Source organism: Polypterus senegalus, chromosome 7 (assembly GCF_016835505.1).
Source record: "Polypterus senegalus isolate Bchr_013 chromosome 7, ASM1683550v1, whole genome shotgun sequence".
In the NCBI taxonomy this organism is placed as follows: domain Eukaryota; kingdom Metazoa; phylum Chordata; class Cladistia; order Polypteriformes; family Polypteridae; genus Polypterus; species Polypterus senegalus.
In genome coordinates this window covers 44,059,321-44,080,790 of record NC_053160.1, presented here as the reverse complement: position 1 = coordinate 44,080,790, position 21,470 = coordinate 44,059,321, and the positions used below count along the sequence as shown (strand labels likewise).

Here is a 21,470-nt window from a genome sequence, read left to right as displayed (position 1 = left end):
GAAAACATAAGATTTAGGAGTACTAAATCCTCTTAATGCAAAGATAAAATAATGGTATATGTGAATAACAATTGAAAGGTGCTTATCCTAATTCTGCTGTATTTTTAAATATCCTAAATAAATCCCTCATTTAATTTATTGTCTTTCAAAAATCACTTGCGCTACCGAGCAGCTGCTGTTGTGATGGTCTTCAAGGGGCCATGCGCAGATTTAGGAGAAGCGGGCCAGTAATCTGCCAGGCTGACATGTGGCGGATTGCTGGGCAGTGACAGTGGCAGTATGTTCTTCATTCAAAGAAAGCTGAAGGAGGCCAGACGTGCTTGTAACTGCTGACACATCAGCAGAAGGCATGCAATTACTAGTTACAAGGCATTTGTCTTTTTAATCGGATGTCTCCCAGAAAAGAACATCGGAGCGGAACAACTCTTTAAAGGTTAGGATGATCTTACATGATTAAAGATGTTTCTTTATTTTGGTGTTTAGAACTCATAGACTTTTTATGGTCACTGATGTAATCTCTGCGCAGTGCAAACAAATCCTGGAATGAGGGGCATGTCCACCTTTGGACTGGCAGATTTTCAGTACATTTAGCTTTTATCCAGAGTTTGTTTGTCACTCTTGGAAATGTCTAATTGTTGCATTTTTTTCCTTGGGCATCTGATTATTTTATTTTCAACTTGATTTTGTGGCATATGTTAGGAACACCGACTGTGTAGTCTGTAATGCATTTAGCAGAAACGCCAGCTCTGTCTGTGGTGGCCGAGTAGCTTTCTTCTTCCATCTGCTTGTCTCCTGTTCTCTGCACCTCTTCTGGGCAAATTAACCTCTCTGGTTACAGAAAACTTTCAACAAGTTTACCAACCTCCAAACGTAAACAACATTATATTTGAGCACTAAAGGATTCTCTTATCTTAACTCTAAATAAATATATTAACTTGAGCTGATTAACTTGAGTTTTTAGACTCAGACAAACATATAAACGATTTCAGTGTCCATCAAAGCCACAGTGCGTTTTATAATGCTATTCTGTGGTATCGAAAGTGTCAGTCCTTTAAGCCAAAATGTTTTGGGATCACCCCTTCTTCAGGGCCAGACATTCTAAACAGTAAAGTAGATCCATGATAAACTATTGAATCTATATATATAATTCACTAAGGCAAGACACCCATGGAAAGCACGCCGGAAGGGGCGTGGATTCACTAAGCCGCCGACAAGTAAGACGCCCATGGCGCATGCGGGAAGGAGCCACGCCCACCAACTCTAAGACCATTGGATACGACAACTCGCAGAACCACGGCCACCAACTCGAACGCGATGACACAGGAAAAACGGCGTAATTTTTGTTTGTCTATCATAGAGTCCACATGCAACTCTGAGCCACATTGACTGTTCATAGAGGCATGTTTCTCGCGGAAGTGAATCTCTATATGCAGCGTGTCAAACAGTTTGCGAAGGGTATCTCATGGAATCCTTAAAACAATCCTTTACAACTGAGGTTAGAACACAATGAAGGAAGCAGTCTTTAAAAACCAATAAGCCCTGTGCCTCTCTTTCATTACCGTCTCACCTGCTTCACCAATGCATACCCTGCTACAGTCGAGATGCTCTCTCAGCAGCTGACCTTCTCTGTGCCTGACCGGTTCACACAGAGGCAGCGCGAGAGAAAGCCGCGCCAGAGACAGACAGAGGCACACATACAGGCAGCTGGTGGGCGGGTCTCCATGAGTTTCTCTTGCGGGCAGGCACATGACCAGGCGGTGTGTATGCTTCGAGAACGAGGGTGGACGTGGCAAGACTATCTAAGAACAGGCATGTTTGTCACAAATGTAAATCGCTGTATGCGGCGTGTAAAACAGTTTGTTTGTCGCAGATGTGAATCGCTGTATGCGGTGTGTAAAACAGTTTCCGAGGGGTTTCCCATGGTCTTATAGTTTGTGGGCGGGTCTCTGTCTGTTGCTCTTGCGAACGGGCACATGACCAGGCAGTGTGTATGCTTCAAGAGCATGGGTGGACGCGACAGCACCATCTAAGAAGAATCATATTTGTCGCGGATGTGAATCGCTGTATGCAGTGTGTATAACAGTTTGTCATGAATGTGAATTGCTGTATGCAGCGTGTAAAAAACTGTATTGTATGTTGCCCTCTCCAGAGTTACATCTTTTCATTCACCTACGGTCGTATCCTCAAAACCAACCCCATTTGGACAACTGTGTCTTTCAGGAAGTGTTCACCCATCAATACATAATTATGCAGCGTATGCTACACCGCGGGTTGGCTAGTTTAAAATAAAGAGGTAGCATGTGGTACTCGCAGTGACACCATGTCTCTCAGATTTGAAAAGCCGATTCAAAACCACTGCATACTGTGTAGCCTATTGGGGCTTATAATGAAGAAGTACGTCAATCAGCATCACTTATATTATTGTGCGAATTGCAACGAAATTCTCTTTTTTCGGTCACAGGTTCAGTGTATAATGTCATTTACGTAGTAAACTTATTGAAAGGTTCATGTCTGTTGATTGTTAGGTTTTCTTGCTGAAATATTTCGCCTGCAGACTTCAATAATATGATAGTTTAGCATATTAAATGGACATTTCTACTACATAAAATACAACTTGCTTCCACTGACCTTATTTATACATATAGTGCCTGCCATATGCATGGTTAGGCTGGGATTTCCATCAGCTCATCTGTACTCCTGTATGTCCACCCAAATATAAGTTAATTATTAACTGGTCAATCAGTAGCTGTTTTATTTTTCCAACATTGTGATTAGCAGTTTAAGTACGTCATGACGATTCTGTCTTCCTGTCAGAGCCCCATTTAACTGTCAGTTGGAGTTTGCATGTTCTCCCTGTGCAGGTGTGGGTTTCCTCTCACAGTACAGAGACGCACAGATTAGGTGGATGGGCTAAACTGGAACCTTAGTGTGTGTGTCTGTGTGCTAACCAGGCGATGGGCTGGTGCCCCCTGTAGGCATTGGTCCTGCCTTGTGCTCAGTGCTTGCTGGGATAGGCACCAGTTTCCCTGTAGCTCTGCTGTAGACAAGCAGGTTACAAAGCTGGATGGATGGTTTCTGCTGTTATGGGATGAAAGCCCCCATTTTCATACTATTTACTTTTCTAAAATTGTGTTGGTGTGATTCTTCTTCATCCATGTCAAAACAAGTAAAAAATCAAAGATGTTCGCTGAAAATTAATTGACGTTTTACACGCTTGATCATATTTGTGGAATTGCTGCAAGTCAAGACCTGACTCCCTGTACTTTGGGGACCTTCAACTCCCAAACTTCTACAAAAATGAGGTGAATAGCAGCTATGGGTGACCGAAAGGACCTTTCTGGTCAAACGGTTCTTATAAATGTAGTCCTGCAATGGATTAAACATTGAAATGAAGTAATGTATTGATTGTCGTTTAACTGTTTTACAATTGTTCTTTCACAAGTGACACAGGAGGAAGTTGGTAAAATGATGAAGATGGTGTATGTTTAGATCTAAACTGCTTTTAAAGGAAATTAACAAAAGTGGCAGTGCACCCTTGTCACCCCTAGGCCACCGACACTACATGGCCAAATGTTTGTGGACACCTGAACATCACACCTACACGAACCATTCCCAAGCTTTGGGCATTAATTTGGTATTAGCAGGGGCACAGCCATGCTGGAACAGAAAAGGGTCTTCCTTAAACTGATGGCCTCACCCAAACCCTGAAAACCAGGCCCAGACTATCATCCCTCCTCCTCCACCAAAGTTTACAGTAGGTAGTCCAGATGGTAGCATTCTCCTGGCATCGACCAAGCCCATATTCATCCATCAGACTGCCAGATAGTGAAGCGCGATTCATTACTCCAGAGAACACGTTTCCACTGCTGGCCTTGTGCATACTGATCTGGAGCTTGTGTGCAGCTGCTTGGCTAAGGAAGTCCATTTCATGAAGCTCCCTATGCACAGTGCTGGTTCTGATGTTGCTTCACAAGGCAGTTTGTAACTCTGTTGTGAGTGATGCACCAGACGAGAGCTGCTTTTTATGCACTATGTGCTTTAGCATTTTGCAGTATGATTTTGGATGGTCTACCACTTTGTGGCTAAACCGTTTTTGCTTCTTGATGCTTTCACTTTATAGTAACAGAACTTGCATTTGACCGGGGCAGATCTAGCACAGTAGAAATGTCACGTACCAACATTTCATCCTATGACAGTGCCAAATTTAAAGTCACTGAGCTTCTCCTGCCAGCGTTTCTCAATGGAGATTGCCTGGCCCTATGCTGCTAACAATGGGACTCAGAAAGTAGAGGGCTGTCCACAAACCTCTTGGTCATATAATGTACCTGTTACTATTATGCTGAATACGAATTACCGTATATACTCGTGTATAAGTCAGGTCTTGAAATGCGAAAAATCGATCATAAAATCAGACCCCGACTTATACAGATGTTCAAAAATACGACACTTCTTGCTTCTTTCAATCTTGCACCAGTTTCTCAAACACATCAAATTTTGTTGCAGCAGCGCAGTTACCAATTTCTTTCACCACTTCAGCGTCTTTTAACTTAAAACCAGCTTCATGTTTTCTTCTGATTGAACTCTCCATCGTAGATAAGGGATGCTCTTACGATAAAGGTGTATGAGGGCGTGGGATACAAAAAACACAAAACAGTGCAAACGTCGGTCTAGAATAGTTTAGGTATTACCGTGTGGTCACGTAGGCACAATACTATGCGACTCTTCAATTCCACTCGGGGGAGTAAATGCTAACATTTTTTTCATTTTTATTACTATTTAATTTAATATTGTTTCTTTGTATCAGTATACTGCTGCTGGATTATGTGAATTTCCCCTTGGGATTAATAAAGTATCTATCTATCTATCTATCTATCTATCTATCTATCTATCTATCTATCTATACATAGAAAAAAAGGCCTGTGCTCCGTGGTTAGTCTCTCAGGTGGGCGTTAGCATATCATAATCTCTTGGATCAATAATGTGAGTTTTCCGCATTCGATTTATACGACCGACAAAATAAAATAGCAGAACTTATACGGTAAAGTCAAACCCCAATTTATCCGCGGGAGAACTTAAATGCGAGTATATATATGGTACCTACTTGATTCTTTATAAGCTTGATTAGTAGGGGATAACTGACTTTGTTTTTCGGTTTAAAGAAATGTCCATATTTTAACCAGTCAGATAATTGTGTATTATCCAGCCAAAAAAAGTAAAAGATCTTACGATTCACAGACTTGGCCCCACTTTTGAAATACACCATACTGCACAGCCATGAAAAAAAAAATCGGCTGTGGTCTGAAATCAGGTATCAATCACCTATGGTGAACTGACTTCATGTACGCCATACCTAATGAGTGTCTTATTTGGCCGGCTTACCTGTGGATTTATTTCAAGAATATTTATTACTTTCTCGTATACGAAGTATAGGGAAAGTATTGTAATTGTCCAAAGATTTGATGTTGAGATTTTGATGAATTGCGACATTTTTGGAATTTCTGTCTGTGTGTGTGTGTCTGTATGTATGTGTGTGTAAACACGATAACCTGAGTACGCTTTCACTTAGGTCAACCAAATTTTGTATACAAGTATTAGGTACAAAACACTGATTTCTATCAACTTTTGGGCTATTTCCATTAACCAGTAGTGGCACTTTGATAGAGGGTGAATTCACATACTCCAGCAGCAGTATACTGATAAAAAACAATATTAAAGAGTGATAACAATACAGGTATAACAGACAATAACTTAGTATAATGTTAACGTTTACCCCCCCAGGGTGGAATTGAAGACTGGCATAGTGTGGAGGAGAAACGATCTCCTCAGTCTGTCGGTGACAGCAGTCTGTTGCTGAAGTTGCTCCTCCATCTGGAGATGATCCTGTTCAGTGGATGCAGTGGACTCTCCATGATTGACACGAGCCTGCTCAGCGCCCGTTGCTCTGCCACTCAGCTTCTTACTTTTCAACCACACATTAGCTCAATAGTACAGACAGCTTTTTTTCATCTTCATAACATTGCTCATCTGCGTTCTTTCCTCAGTGTGAAGAATACTGAAACACTGATTCATGCTTTCATCGCTACCTGTCTAAACTATTGCAATGCATTGTTTTATGGCCTCCTGACTAAATATATCAATAGATTACAATATGTGCAGAATTCTGCTGCTCGTCTACTTACACACACGAAAACATCTGCTCACATCACTTCTGTCCTTTATGATTTGCATTGGTTACCAGTCTTTTCAAGAATCAAATATAAAATTATTCTTCTCACTTTTAAATCCCTTCATGGTTTAGCCCTCATTATCTGTCTGAGCTGCTGCTTCCTTACACTCCTTAAGATCACCGGACGCTAACTTATTCACTGTACCTAAATACAGGTTAGTAACTATGGGTGGCAGAGCTTTCAGTGTGACGACCCCTAAAATTTGGAATGCTGTCCCTCTCCGCCTTCGCGAGGAAAAATCTATCATTCATTTCAAAATCCTGTTAAAAACACATCTCTTCAATGAGTATTATTCATTTTCTTGTATGTAATTTCTACTGTCTTGTTAATGTGTTTATTGAATTGTAAAGTGTCCTTGAGTGTATGAAAGGCGCTACATAAATAAAACTTATTATTTTACCTTCTATGTGTAAATGTATTAAGACACAAAATTATTAGTTTTAGTAACACGCTTAGCTCAGAGGAAAATCTGGACTCTCCTTTTAAAGTAAACTGACACAGTCCACCTAAACGTGTACTGTATGATTTTTTTTTTATCTCTTTCCATAAATCGGTGACAAAAGTTGTGATTAGCTAAAGGCCGATCATTGATCAGTGCAGGTTGTGGAGGACATTTTTGTGGCCAGTTGAAGAATATGCAGCTGAGAACAAATATTTTTCCCTTCTCTTTTAATACTTCTAAGAATCTCGTTTAGAAAATGTACCAATGTGCTATTTAAGGTTGTACCTTGGGAAATACAAAGCGAGCAGTCAAGTAATCCGCGTTTGACTAATACTAAATCCACACAGTATTACAGAATCTACAGGAGATAAGAAGCATCATTACACCGACAGGACAAGGCAGTAATCAGGCTTCAAGGCTTTAACGTGACCTCTCTTTGTATCTTTATTGTTTCATATAAATCCTTGCATTAAAGTAATGTCCATCTGTGATTTTTTTAGCATAGCCTGAGAGGTGATTTCACAAAAAGAAAAGGATGTCTTCTTATACATACATAAAATCAAATCAGTGAGAGTAATTGAGGAGACGCGTGGCTAAATCAGGATATAAGATATACAGGTGTGATTTATAGGATAAGTTATTTATGTGAAATTCCACCACGGTGTAAATATTCATGTAAAGACAGACTTGTCTTCTTATCTCTCATTAAAGTTAGCATGAGCAGATCATGTATGAGGGAGTAACAGGTATGACAAGAGATTTGGTTACAAAGACGCCTCAGGTTGCTGTGAAACATGAAAATGGAATCTCTGGGGACTGGGAAACTCATACATGCATTCAAAGGGCAAAGCTGAAAAACAATTTGGCTCCAAATCAATGTACTGTACATTTAGTCTGGGGGAACGAGTAAGTTGTTTTAATGAAAAAGAGTCCATTGAGAACGTGACAGAATGAGCTACCGTAGTTAGATAAAGGGCATGAAGAGCTTATCACACCTGGAAAAGCAAGTCACAAGTATGGAAGTGTATAAAGAAGGCCTAAGTAAAGGGATTCAACAACCAAAGTTCTCCCAGTGTTCATCTTAATTACAGGCTACTCCATTTCAGATCCTGCTAGGACAGATGTCTTCCATGATAGTAGTAGCCGTGTCCCCAGAGAATCCACAGTTATTCAATCATCATCGTACCTTATCAGTTTTAAGTTGTGGCCACCGGGGGGCTCCAACTCCCCCAAACACCCGACACAGACAGGCTCTGGACACAAGTCACAGGAAACAGGCTTTTATTGTGGGAAACATATCCAGCAAGTGTTTCTCACCTCACAACCACAGTTACAAAGTGCAGGAGACTCTCTTTCTTCCTTGTTCTTCTCTCTCTGTCTCCTGATAACTGCCTCCTCCACTCCTTCCAGCAAGCTTCGTCTCCTTCCTCCCGACTCTGGTTCCCTGAGTTGAGGCAGCCGGCGTCTTTTATCTGACACCCATGAGTATTTCTGGTGTCCCTTAAGCGTGGTCCGGAAGCCCAACAAAGTAGTGCTCCCCAGTCCCAGCAGCACCCACTGGTGACAGCTCCAGAACCCAACAGGGCTGAGCCAACAAACTCCAATTCCCAGTGTGCCCTGTGGGAATCTGTGGGACTGTAGCAACACAGGGGCGCAGCCACCTAGCGATCCGAGGGAGATAATGCCTTCTGTACACTTTCTCCCTCTGTCCTTCCATTATGAAGGAGTCCTGGCCATCCCACCACAACTGCTTGTTTTGTGCTTCCATTTTGTAGTCAGTCCTGGAGGAATTTTACACATTGTCTATCTTCATCAAGAAGACAAGATTTTATTAACGCTCTCTGTAAAAAGTATGATGCCACACTACAAAATGTCATATATTGATAGATTAAATGCCACCAAACGTGCTAGTTGTTTTGGTGACATATGGAGGCCAATGGCATACTACAGGCTGGCTGATGTAGAGAGGTTAGGAAAGGAGCATCCTGACAGTAGAAATTACAACGGGTATCATGACAACAAAACTGAGGCCTGTGCCTAATCAAATGATAGCCATACTTCAGTGTTTTCAAAAACCTCCATTTCTTCTATCAACACTATAAAATAGAGAAATAAAAAATCAAAACTGTCGGTTCACTGTGAATGGAATTCTAAACTGAATAATAATAATAATAAAAAAAGAGAGAAAAGGGTTTTTCAGATGTGTCCCTGCTGGCGTGGTAGACAGGTCCATAGCATGCACTCATTCCAGATGATCCTTCTTGTGGCCACCTAAGCTGCCTGTGTGTATGTGATGTGGCAGGACTGTGAGTTGTAGAAGCAGCCTCAGCAGAGGAAATAGTGGGTGACAACAGCACTACAGGCCTGCCAGTTTGGTAAAGCTGAAGTCAAAGCTACAATCTCCATTAGTGCCAGCTGGAAGAAAGCCCATCTCTGCTACGGGGGGCAGGTAAGCTCACATTTGCAAGTGAGCAGTCACACAGTGATGTTTGATTATAAATAAATGGCTCTGTTAAAAAGTATCTACTGAAATTGCTCACACAAATGGTCCTGGCAATCTGGAACAAACTACTTACTCGTTCATTTAGTTGAAATGGAAGTCCTGACAATAATTAAGAAGTGTTTGAGTGAGTTATTGGAAAGCTTCTATTAGCTAATCCAACAAGCTTGAAGGACCGCGTTGTCTCCTCTTGTCAGTCCAACATCTGCTATCTTCTTTCATTATTTAGCTCACTTGAAGAAAAGAGCTGTTCCAACGGTTTCTTCAATTTTATTTCAGTATTTCTAGTTCCTTGCCTTCCTCTTTTGTGAGTTAACGATTTGTATGGAATGCTTTGTTTTGCCAAATAATTTCACAAAGGAAATTATCCAGGATTATATTTCATTTCCTTAAGTATTGCTTTCATTTGTGAAGTATGTCACTGATGTACCGAGAGGTTTCAAGCTAACAGTTTAGTCTTCCGATGCTTTTTTTTTTGGAATACTAAATAACATTCTTTTTCTTATATGTTAAAGATTTAGAATGTAGAAAACTTCCAAATGTATTTAAAAGTAAAATAAAAGTTGTGCATATAGACACATGGAAAAGAAAACAGGAAAATGCCATTTTCTGTCAATGTATTTTGTGTTTTAATGGTCATGTCTTTGCTTGTTATTCTGACTGTGTATAGTAATTGTGCCTGTTTCTTTAAGAGTATTACCCAGAGTGCCTTGTGGTGATTCAATGCAAACGGCAGAGGAGGACAGTCTTGTGTGCATCGTGATTGAAAGAAAATGTGCACTTTTATTAGTTTGAAAGGTGAATACCTGCTGTCAAATCTACTTGAGCAGCAGAGCATTAACAAGCGTGTTGACGGATTAGAGGCCTACCAGTGTGCACAATTTGTCACTTGTACATTAGTGATATACTGTATGTTTCAGTTTCAAAGTATTTAGAAACAATGGCAGAATTTTTTTTATTCAATACCAATACCAGTGAAATATCATAATACTCGATAACCTGTTCAATACCACAGCCAAATTAAAAGTAACTCCTTTATTCAAGTGGACAATATTGTGCGTAATAGAATATTAATTATTACTCAGTATACACACACAGCATATATACAGTCAGTCATGTGAATAAGAAAGTACACTCTCAGGGTTCTCTGGTTTTACATTTCAGGACATAATAAAATAACAGCTAGTCCTTACCAGGTCCTACATTTATTTAAATCTAGCCTAGGTTGTAAAACAACACATAACAGATTCCACCATGTCATTACTTATTTAACAAAAAAAGAAGACAAAACGGAGAAGCCATGTGTGAAAAACTAAGTACATCCCATGATTGAAACTGTAGGACCCCCTTTAGTTAGCAGCAACAACTTGAAGTAATCGCTTTCTGTTTGACTTTGTCAGTCTCTCACATTGTTGTGGAGGAGTTCCGGCCCACTCCTCTTTACAACGTTGCTTCAGTTCATCGAGGTTTGCGGGCGTCTTGTTTATGCACAGCTCTCTAAAGATCCCGTCGGGTTGAGGTCTGGACTTTGACTGGGCCACTGCACACCACCTTTATTCCTTTCTTTTTCAGCCATTCTGTTGTAGATTTGCTGCTGTGCTTGGGCTCACGGTCCTATTGCATGACCCACTTTCAGCCAAGATTTAGCCGTCGGACAGATGGCCTCCCATTTGAGTCTAGAATACTTTAGTTTACCTTTGCTTAGTCTGCGTACAAATTCAGAATGAGAACATTTACTGGACTGCTGCTATGTTCTTGTATTCAGTTAATTGTAATTGATGTAATTGAGAGACTGTATTACATTCACCGAGGAGCCATTTAAATATTTGATCTACTGTATGAGTTCTCACTAATCAGAAATATTAGTTTGCCAGCCCCAAACAACTGATACAAATTTAACGTTTTTAGATTCATGTTCAGTATGCTGTTTTGCCTGAACTGCTATAACTATGTATCTCTGTGATGCGTTTGTTATGTTTATTTTAAATATTTAAATCAGAAATATTAAATGTTCCCCTACTTGGCTGGTATATCCCCGATCACCGCTGACTGTTGATCTTATTGCAGAAGCAGCTCGTCCAAAGATAGAAAGAATACGAACAAAAGATAACAGTAAGGTGGAAATAACTGGCCCGTCTCCATAAAAGTGGAATGATCGATTGCTGTTTAAATAAGTTGGATGAACTTTAACCTGTTATGGCGAGTCACAGATCGTTCCTGGTACTGTGGCATTTTGTTATTGCGGAGAACCAGCTTAAATGTATTTGGGAAGCTACTTAATGCAGAACATTTTTCATCTGATATGATCGGACAAAGTGATAAAAGCAGGAGAGCGTCTAGAGACTTATGAAGAGGATGCAAGCACATTACAATTACAGCCAATAAGTGTGACCCAGACTTTGAAAAACTCACTGAATTTGTCTGCATTACTCAGCAACAGAACAATGAGTATTTCTGAACAAGTTTCTAATGGCAGGTTCCTTTTTTGGACACAGCAATCCGGATCTGCTTTATTCAAGTGCTAATGCCTTCACATGGACATCTGGACAGGTCTGACCATCTTACTGCAACCTATAACCCCATTATTGAAAGTAGCCATGCTCCAGTATCCAAGCCCGAAGCTCTTACGTGTGTTTAGAGGAGGTTGCTTGTTTTATTTTTTATATATTATTTATATCTCTCTCTCAAGCTGTACAATTGTAATTTGCCCTTGGGGACAAATAAAGTACATCCATCTATCTATCTATCTATCTATCTATCATGGCTCATTTAATTACCAAGTCAAATAACCGCTTAGTACCTATCGAATACCTTTACATTTTTTGCCATTTTGGTACTGACTTGGTACCAAAGTTATAAATTCTTTTGACATCCAATTCTGGGACCTACTGAAGCTGTCAGAATTTTTAATTATACCATTACAAAGATTTTTATAATACCACTCATGCCTATGAGGAGCAGAGCAGTTTGAGAAAATCATGTGGATTGCAGTAATCAAACCCCACACTGCAAGCTGAACATCAGCATCATCCGAATGCCACAATTCTGGACACTAGGAAATCTCGATTTATGGGTTGGAGATATTGGTAAACTACCATGAACAAGAAACGTTTTAAGAATTACTAATTTTTCTTTACAGTATATATCTTATGTTCTGTATATTGTATTGTATTGACCCCCTACTTTTGACACCCACTGCACACCCAACCTACCTGGAAAGGGGTCTCTCTTTGAACTGCCTTTCCCGAGGTTTCTTCCATTTTTCCCTACAAGGTTTTTATTGGGAGTTTTTCCTTGTCTTCTCAGAGAGTCAAGGCTGGGGGGCTGTCAAAAGGCAGGGCCTGTTAAAGCCCATTGCGGCACTTCCTGTGTGATTTTGGGCTATACAAAAATAAACTGTATTGTATCTTTTTGTGTTTTAGGGTTTACAAATATGTATTTTTTGGTAAGGTAACCAAATTACAAGTGTTTCATCGCATAAGGGTTGTGTGGTGTCCCTACCACTTGCAGATGCCTTCTTACGTAGATCCACACCTACAGGAAGTCCTTCACCTCAATTCTTGTTCTGGTATCCTTGCACTACCTGGTCTGGGAGGAAAGACGGCTCGGCCATCACAGTGCACTTTCAGATGGGCCTGCAGATCTGATCTACACCCAGAACTGGTCGATACTGTACTTCACTTCTCCTATTAGAGGGCATCTCTTCTTTATTCATTTATACCCCAGGCAGCAGGATAGAATAAATACTAAAAGAAAGTGGCGGGGGGACGGCAATACCCTTTTATTTGGCCATTATAGATTTTAAAATTCATAGTAACACTTTCGTTACTGCAAAAATGTATCTATTACTCATTTACTCTTACAGTGCATCCGGAAAGTATTCACAGCGCATCACTTTTTCCACATTTTGTTATGTTATAGCCTTATTCCAAAATGGATTAAAATTCATTTTTTTCCTCAGAATTCTACACAACACACCCCATAATAACAATGTGAAAAAGGTTTATTTGAGATTTTTGCAAATTTATTAAAAATAAAAAAAATTGAGAAAGCACAAGTACATAAGTATTTACAGCCTTTGCCATGAAGCTCCAAATTGAGCTCAGGTGCATCCTGCTTCCCCTGATCATCCTTGAGATGTTTCTGCAGTAAATTCAGTTGGTTGGACATGATTTGGAAAGGCACACACCTGTCTATATAAGGTCCCACAGTTGACAGTTCATGCCAGAGCATAGACCAAGCATGAAGTCAAAGGAATTGTCTGTAGACCTCCGAGACAGGATTGTCTCAAGGCACAAAACTAGGGAAGGTTACAGAAAAATTTCTGCTACTTTGAAGGTTCCAATGAGTACAGTGGCGTCCATCATCCGTAACTGGAAGAAGTTTGAAACCACCGGGACTCTTCCTAGAGCTGGCCGGCCATCTAAACTGAGCGATCGGGGGAGAAGGGCCTTAGTCAGGGAGGTGACCAAGAACCAGATGGTCACTCTGTCAGAGCTCCAGAGGTCCTCTGTGGAGAGAGGAGAACCTTCCAGAAGGACAACCATCTCTGCAGCAATACACCAATCAGGCCTCTATGGTAGAGTGGCCAGACAGAAGCCACTCCTTAGTAAAAGGCACATGGCAGCCCACCTGGAGTTTGCCAAAAGGCACCTAAAAGACTCTCAGACCATGAGAAACGAAATTCTCTGGTCTGATGAGACAAAGATTGAACTCTTTGGTGTGAATGCCAGTCGTCACGTTTGGAGGAAACCAGGCACCGCTCATCACCAGGCCAATATCATCACCCCTACAGTGAAGCATGGTGGTGGCAGGAACTGGGAGACTAGTCAGGATAAAGGGAAAGATGACTGCAGCAATGTACAGAGACATCCTGGATGAAAAACTGCTCCAGAGCGCTCTTGACCAGGACAACGACCCTAAGCACACAGCCAAGATATCAAAGGAGTGGCTTCAGGACAACTCTGTGAATGTCCTTGAGTGGCCCAGCCAGAGCAGAGCTAGACTTAAATCCGATTGAACATCTCTAGAGAGATCTTAAAATGGCTGTGTACAGATGCTTCCCATCCAACCTGAAGGAGCTTTAGAGGTGCTGCAAAGAGGAATGGGTGAAACTGGCCAAGGATAGGTGTGCCAAGCTTGTGGCATCATATTCAAAAAGGCTTGAGGCTGTAATTGCTGCCAAAGGTGCATCGACAAAGTATTGAGCAAAGGCTGTGAATACTTATGTACATGTGATTTCTCCGTTTTTTTATTTTTAATAAATTTGCAAAAACCTCAAGTAAACATTTTTTACGTTGTCATTATGGGGTGTTGTGTGTAGAATTCTGAGGAAAAAAATAAATTTAATCCATTTTGGAATAAGGCTGTAACATAACAAAATGTGGAAAAAGTGATGCGCTGTGAATACTTTCCAGATGCACTGTACGTACGAAGACCTTAACACAGTCTTTTGTTGGTCTCCATGACACACAATACATATCAGCAGACAGGTTTTTCATCTCTGTGCAGTGCTGTAAAGTTACTTGCTAACATGAAGAACTCACAGGTCTTATGTCTCTTGATAGATCTGCGTAAGTCAGTACATCTCACTTAAGCTACCTTGGATGATTCCAAAGTGATGTTATTTTAGGAGGCCATATTACCCAGATGAATATGATGCTTTGTAAAGGTCTTGTTCATGTAAGAGTAAATGAGTAATTTTTGCAGTACCTAAATATTCTTAAATATTTTTATTATGGCCAAAATAAAAGGTGAATGGCTTTGGTAAGATCAGTTATATAGGGTGGTCCAGATCTAATTATGCAATTTTCATTACGCTATAACTTATTAAGTTTATTACATAGAAAATCACCCAAAAAATCCCAGACTATCAAGAAGTGTGCGAACTGACGACATGAAGAATCGGCTTTGCGCCGAACTGGAATCATCCCCGCATAAATCAATGTCATCCAGACAATCTGGATCTGCATAGTTAGATCTGGACCACCCTGTACAATCTGGTCATTTAGTGAGCGTTTAAGGATGATGAACCCGACACATTGAACTATGAGCAACATTTCTTTTAATTTTTTTGAGGTCCCATTTCTACATCTGTGGTGGGCTGGCGCCCTGCCCGGGGTTTGTTTCCTGCCTTGCACCCTGTGTTGGTTTGTGTTTGGCTCCAGCAGACACCCCCACCCCACCCCGTGACTCTGTAGGTAGGATATAGCGGGTTGGATAATGGATGGGATGGATGGACATTCTGCGGGACTTTGTTCCTTCTGCTTCTCCTCTTCATTTCAGTAGATGATAACATGATAGAAATGAGTCTTTGATTTTAAGCTGGTGACTTTTTAAAGCTTGTCAGAGCCACAGTGAACAGCCCTAGTTTGACCACATCAGTACATCGGCCTGAGGGGTCAACACACACAAAGACAGCCAATGGTCCAACAGCTTCACTTTTATGCATGTTGGAAGTCCAGAAAATGATGATTAGAACTCTTACTTTTCTTAAGATATCATCATTTTGCTGTTTAAAGTTTTGACCTTCTACTGTAAATTGTACTTGTCTGCAAAAGGTGTCTGTCTGCTCTTCTGTAAAAGTACCTTCTGTCTGCAGTAACACGTCCTCTATCTATGTTTAGAAGTCAAAGAAAAGCGCACTTACGATTACTTTAAGCATACAGCTATAACAACATACAAAACTGTCTACAATCCTTTTAAACAATTGAATGTTAAATATAAAATCACCTTCCTTTACAACTAGCAATAAGCCAAAATGGAGTAAATGAAAAGTTGTTTGCAAAAAGAGAAAAGACAAACTGACCTGCAGTTGTGGCAGAATAGAAAATAACCCAAAAAGGGAGGAACACAGCAAATCTGAGAGTCCCGTGCTGTCTGCAGTGTTATCCTAAAAGACAAGTAACCTAAACATTGCTGAAGGTTAACGTCTGCCCCGGTTTCTTCTCAGCTCATTGCTAGACTCACTTATGTGATGTATCCTTTTTAAAACGAGAGAATGTTGAATATTGAATTCACTCCAAACGTCATAAGAACCTGAATGTCTGCCATTAATGGTTACTGTTTTAAGAACTGGTTTGGTCTTCTCGAACTTTGTTTTCCATCCTATACATTTATCAGTGCTTGTATTCTCATGCATTTTTTTGACATTGTAATTGATTCTTCATGAAGCCCTGAAAACAACCTTTATATCAGATGTTACAGGTGATGAGCTGCCTAAGAGCATTTTTAATTTGAAGCCTGACAATTGTGCTAGTGAAGTGTTCCTTACCTTAATGGAGAAGTTACCACAAAAAAGATGATAGTTCTGTTTATAGAGTGTGTGTGTGTGATAATAATGTTGTCTACATATAATAATATTGGTAAGTACTACACAGACCACATCTCTTTTTTTTTGCTCTATAAACTTCTAATATATAATTGTCCAAAGATTTAAGTGGCATGCATAAGTTCGGGCACCCATATTTAAAATGTTTGTTACTGTGAATAGTCAAGAGACCAGAAAACTAACTGATCACCAAAAGGCATAAAGTTAAAGCTGACCAATTTCTTTTCATTTTATGCAGGATTAGTTTATTGTTTTTGCTTTGTACAATTGTACACTGAAAAAAGGAATGAAGCCCCATGCAAAAGTTTGGGTACCCCAAGATATTTGAGGTCTCAGAAAACTTTTACCAAGGCCTCAGACCTTATGGCTTGTTCACAGTCCTTGTCAGGAAACCCCAAGTGATGCAAATTGCAATGCTGTATAAATTCTCCGACTCCTCAAGCCTTGTCCCAACAGTCAGCAGCCATGGGCACTTTGAAAAATAAAATAATTGAAGGAGAAAAAGAAGATAGCAAAGAGTGTTCAGGTAGCTGTTTCCTCGGTTTGTAATGTTATTAAGAAATGGCAGTTAACAGGAATGGTGGAGGTCAAACTGAGGTCTGCAAGACCAGGCAAACTTTCTGAAAGAACTGCTCATTGGATTGCTAGAAAGGCAAATAAAAAACCCTGTTTGACTACAAAAAAACCTCAGGTGCCCTGTTCTACTGTGCTTCTACCTTCATCGTAGAGTCCGCAGAAGAAAACCTTTCCTGCATCCTCGCCACAAAATGTAACACCTGAAGCTTTCAAATGAACATCTAAAGCCTGATGCATTTTGGGAACAAGTCCTGCAGACTAATGGCATCAAAACAGAACTTTTCAGCTACAATGTGTAAAGGTATGTTTGGAGAAAAAAGGGGTCCGAATTCCAAGAAAAGATCACCTCTCCAACTATTAAGCATGGGGCTGGACTGATCTTGCTTTGGGCTTGTGTTGGAGCCAGTGGCACGGGGAACATGGCTTTGGTATTGAAATTCAATTGATTCAAATAAATACCAGAACATCACACCATCTGTTAAAAAGAGCTTGGGTCCTACAACAAGATAATGATCCAAAACACATCTCAAAATCTACAATGGAATACCTCAAGATCCACAAGATGACTGTTTTGCCTCACAGTCCCCTGATCTGAACATCATTGAAAAATCTGTGAACAGATCTCAAAAGAGCAAGACGGCACAAGAATCTTGCAGAATTAGAAGCCTTTTGCAAGGACAATTGTGTGAAAATAATAATAAGCACTGAAAGACTCTTAGCTGGCTACAAAAAGTGTTTATAAGCTGTGATACTTGCCAAAGGGCGTCTTACTAAGTACTGAACTTGTCGGTTGCCCAAACTTTTGTTTCAGGCCCTTTTCATTTTTTGGTATTTTGTACTTAAAGATGTAATCTTGCTTAAAATAATTTCCACCATTCATTAAGAAAAGTGTCATCTTTAACTTTATGCCTTTTGGTGTTCAGTTCATCTTCTGCTCATTTAACTATCCACTGTAACAGACATTTTAAGCAAGGGTGTCCAAACTTTTGCATGCCAATCTAAAACATATTACTTGCAGGTTCTGTTCCTTAATTCCCGATATCTACTCTTGACTACAAAATTATTTTTGTAAAAGTAGAGAAGTGTAAGTTGCATTCCTCAATCTGACCGATTTCTGTTTTGTTGTGCAGGCTCCAGCTTAGAGCATCCAGAAGAGGCCACAGCAAAGCCAGGGGTTGTTGCAGAGAGCCATGGAAAAGCAGAAAAGCAGGGCCAGCTGTCCAAAGAACATAAGGGAGGCAAAAAAAGTGGTCCTTCTGGGCAACAAACCCGAAGAGGAGGAGAGGACTCAGACAGTGACTTTGAGTCAGATCCTCCTTCTCCAAAAAGCAGTGAGGAAGAGGAGCAGGAAGATGAAGAAGCCTTAAACAGTGAGCACGGGGAGTTTAATGATAGCAATGACACAGAGCCAGAAAATTTTGGGCAGAGACCCCTTCTGATGGATTCTGAGGAAGAGGTTGAGGATGAAGAGGAGGACAAGCGTAGCTCAGATTCTGATATTGACTTTAGGAAGAAAAAGCTTCCAGGAGTCGGCCTGGGAACTGATCAAGTGGTTGGTGGAAGTGGGAATCCTGCCAACAACCAAATAATAATGCCACAAGACCCTGGTATGGAGGCAGGAGCCGCCTTAAAGGCAGAAGTGGATGTGTTTGGTGCTGTGCCTTTCCTTAGAACTGAACAGACCAAGACCTCTGCAGATAACATGGACATATTTTCTCAAGCACCATTTCAGTCGCCCACCACTGAGCAAAATATGGATGAATTTGATGTATTTACCAAAGCGCCATTTAATAGAAGTTTATCCAAACCTGGGAACCCAGGAGAAGCAGCACTCTTCCAGTCCCCACCAGTTTCTCCGGACAGCATCGATATTTTTGGCTCAATTCCTTTCCAGCCACCCCATCCATTTCCTGCTTCTGGCAATAAAGAAGACATTTTTGGGCAGGAGCCATTTGAAGACCGTTCAACACCTCACCAGCAAAAAACAAAGCAGAGGAGTCTACAAAAACTTTCCTCCAGACAAAGACGTACAAAACAAGAAAATACAAGTGGAAACGGGAAGCGACACCATGGCACTCCCACCAGTGGCAGGAAAACCACAAAAACGAACTATCGTACCCCGGAGCGCGTACGCAGACATAAGAAAGTGGGAAGACGAGATTCTCAGAGCAGCAATGAGTTTTTGAACACGTCAGACTCAAAAGAGAATATCAGTTTGGCGCCACCGGATTCAAAAGATATAGGGCCACCATTGCAGCCTGAAGAAACAATACTGGACCTGTTTGGTGCAAAGCCATTCCATCCACCAGAGAGTGGCAGACTCCCACAGCACCAAGGTTTAGGAGACAACAGAGGAGATCTCAACTTGAGTGGTGGGAGGCCTAGACAAAGTTCACTCCATGGTTCGTTTCATGGTGGAGATGGGTTAAAAACAGATGATTTTGGAGCCGTGCCCTTCACAGAACTTGTAGTACAGAGTGCCCCCCAGCAGGCAGCGCAGGTTGAGCTCGATCCTTTCGGAGCAGCTCCTTTTCCCTCTAAACAATAGTCTTCCAGAACAAATGTGCAAGGCCTGCCGCTTCTCTGCTTGGGCTGTCATGGGATTGTAACTTCAGTGTTTTAGTGTTGCAGCCAAAACCAATTATTTGAAACAAGCAGCAAAAGTGTCAAAACCGTGGATAAAAACGGATCGATTATCTTTTCATACACAACCTACCACAAGTGCTAAAATTACTATAGAATATATAAGTAGACTCTGAGTAGGCAACTAACGTTCACCTGACAAGCCTTTATGCACTCATAACGTGCAATTCACAGGACTGCTTAAAGCTGAAAAATGGATGTGAATGCCTCATTTAGGATGACCGAAATCTTACTGTGACAATGAGCCTGCACCGTTATTCACTGCTTAAAGATGACTGGCTGCAAAGCTCTATGGGAAGGCTTCTGAACATTTCAGTAACATTCATTTCACACCGCAGTGCCTTATGGCCACAGCTCCACCCTGCTGCACAGAACCTCTGAGCCAAAACAGAAAAGGCCGACACTGGCTTCTCACTTTCCTTTACGGTTCATTCAAACCGAGCCTTGAAGTTTCATTTTGCTTCATTCTGTCTGTTTTTTCTTTCATTTTCAAGCATATTTTTAACAGACTACTTTTTTTTTTTTTTATATATTTTTTATTTTAGCAGTAAAACCTTTTCTGCCATTTCTTTCCAACTTTAACTGAAAGGAACATTTTAATTACAACTGTTGAACACTGGTCTTCACTAAGAAGACCGTAACAGTGGTTGGAAAAAATATATACTAGAAACAACAAGTGTTGTTTGTGTTAGATAAATTATTAAAAAAAACTTGATTTCTGCTGTGATTTTTTAGGTGAACCACTAAACGTCTCTTACTGGATTTTTCTGTTAGGCAATAGTCTGCGATGCCACTTGGTTATAATTCATGGGAGGTAACAAAGCAATACAAAAGGTGGCGGGCGGCTCTTGAAAAGGAGGCAAAAACAAAAGTATTCTCAAAGGGTCTGAACATACGGAGTCAAAGGACGTCAAGTGTATTTCAAATCTTGAAGCTGGAGAGGATTAAAAGTCTTTTCTTTTGCGCGTCATCATCACGCCCCGCGATTGATTTTCTTAATAATCAAGCACCCAGCTGTACACTGTAATTTTGCACATTTTATATTACTGTCCAGAGTCATTTTCTAGGTCTCTACAACTCTTAACTGGGTTGTGATAACCCATAATCAGAGCATGGGCATCATTTTTTATTAAAAGGGAAATCAAACCATTGCAGGAGAACCAGAATCAAGTTAAGTTTCTTAAAGTCCTTCATACTGCTGGTATGCAAAACAAGTGCACTTTTCGGACACTCACTTGTTCTAAAGTTGTTCGTACTTGAAAGTATTTTTTAAGGTATATTCTTGTATTGACACATTCATTAATTTGACAGCTGTAACGATTGAACACCTCACAGGAATATTTAATCATTTGAAGCCAATTAATATGTTGAACCGAAAAGTCAAAGGCTGCTGCTTTTTTTGTTTTTTTTTAATGGAATAACAGACTGAACTTTCCACCAGTTACGAGTTTTTTTTTTCTTCTGGTTATTTTTATCATGCTATTCTCCTGTCTAATACTGCAATAAATAAAGTGGGTCAAAGCATTACGTGTGCTTAGTTTTTATGAAGTGTGCCACTTAATCTCTTAGGACAGGCTTAGGCTTGGTAGTTTATGAGCGAGTTTGTTCCTTCTTGCTAGCCTAAATATTCAGAATATCGACTGTTTCTCGGCACGTTACAAGACGGCAGGAGAGCAATAAACAAGCTTGGTGGACTGAATGGTTTCTAATTTGTGAAACGTGTGGTAAGAGTGTATTATGTACAGAACAATC

General features: G+C 40.5%; 1 protein-coding gene across 3 annotated transcripts in view; it reads left to right on the top strand.

Annotated features, from left to right (window-relative positions):
- bmp2k (BMP2 inducible kinase) overlaps nucleotides 1-21,245 on the top strand; it is a 202,023-nt gene extending 180,778 nt beyond the window's left edge. For all 3 annotated transcript variants that reach the window (XM_039758538.1, XM_039758537.1, XM_039758536.1), the window contains exon 16: nucleotides 18,206-21,245. In XM_039758538.1, the coding sequence (XP_039614472.1) occupies nucleotides 18,206-19,623 (1,418 nt within the window). In that variant the 3' untranslated portion in view covers nucleotides 19,624-21,245. The remainder of the gene's footprint in view (nucleotides 1-18,205) is intronic.
- The last annotated feature ends 225 nt before the right edge of the window (nucleotides 21,246-21,470 follow it).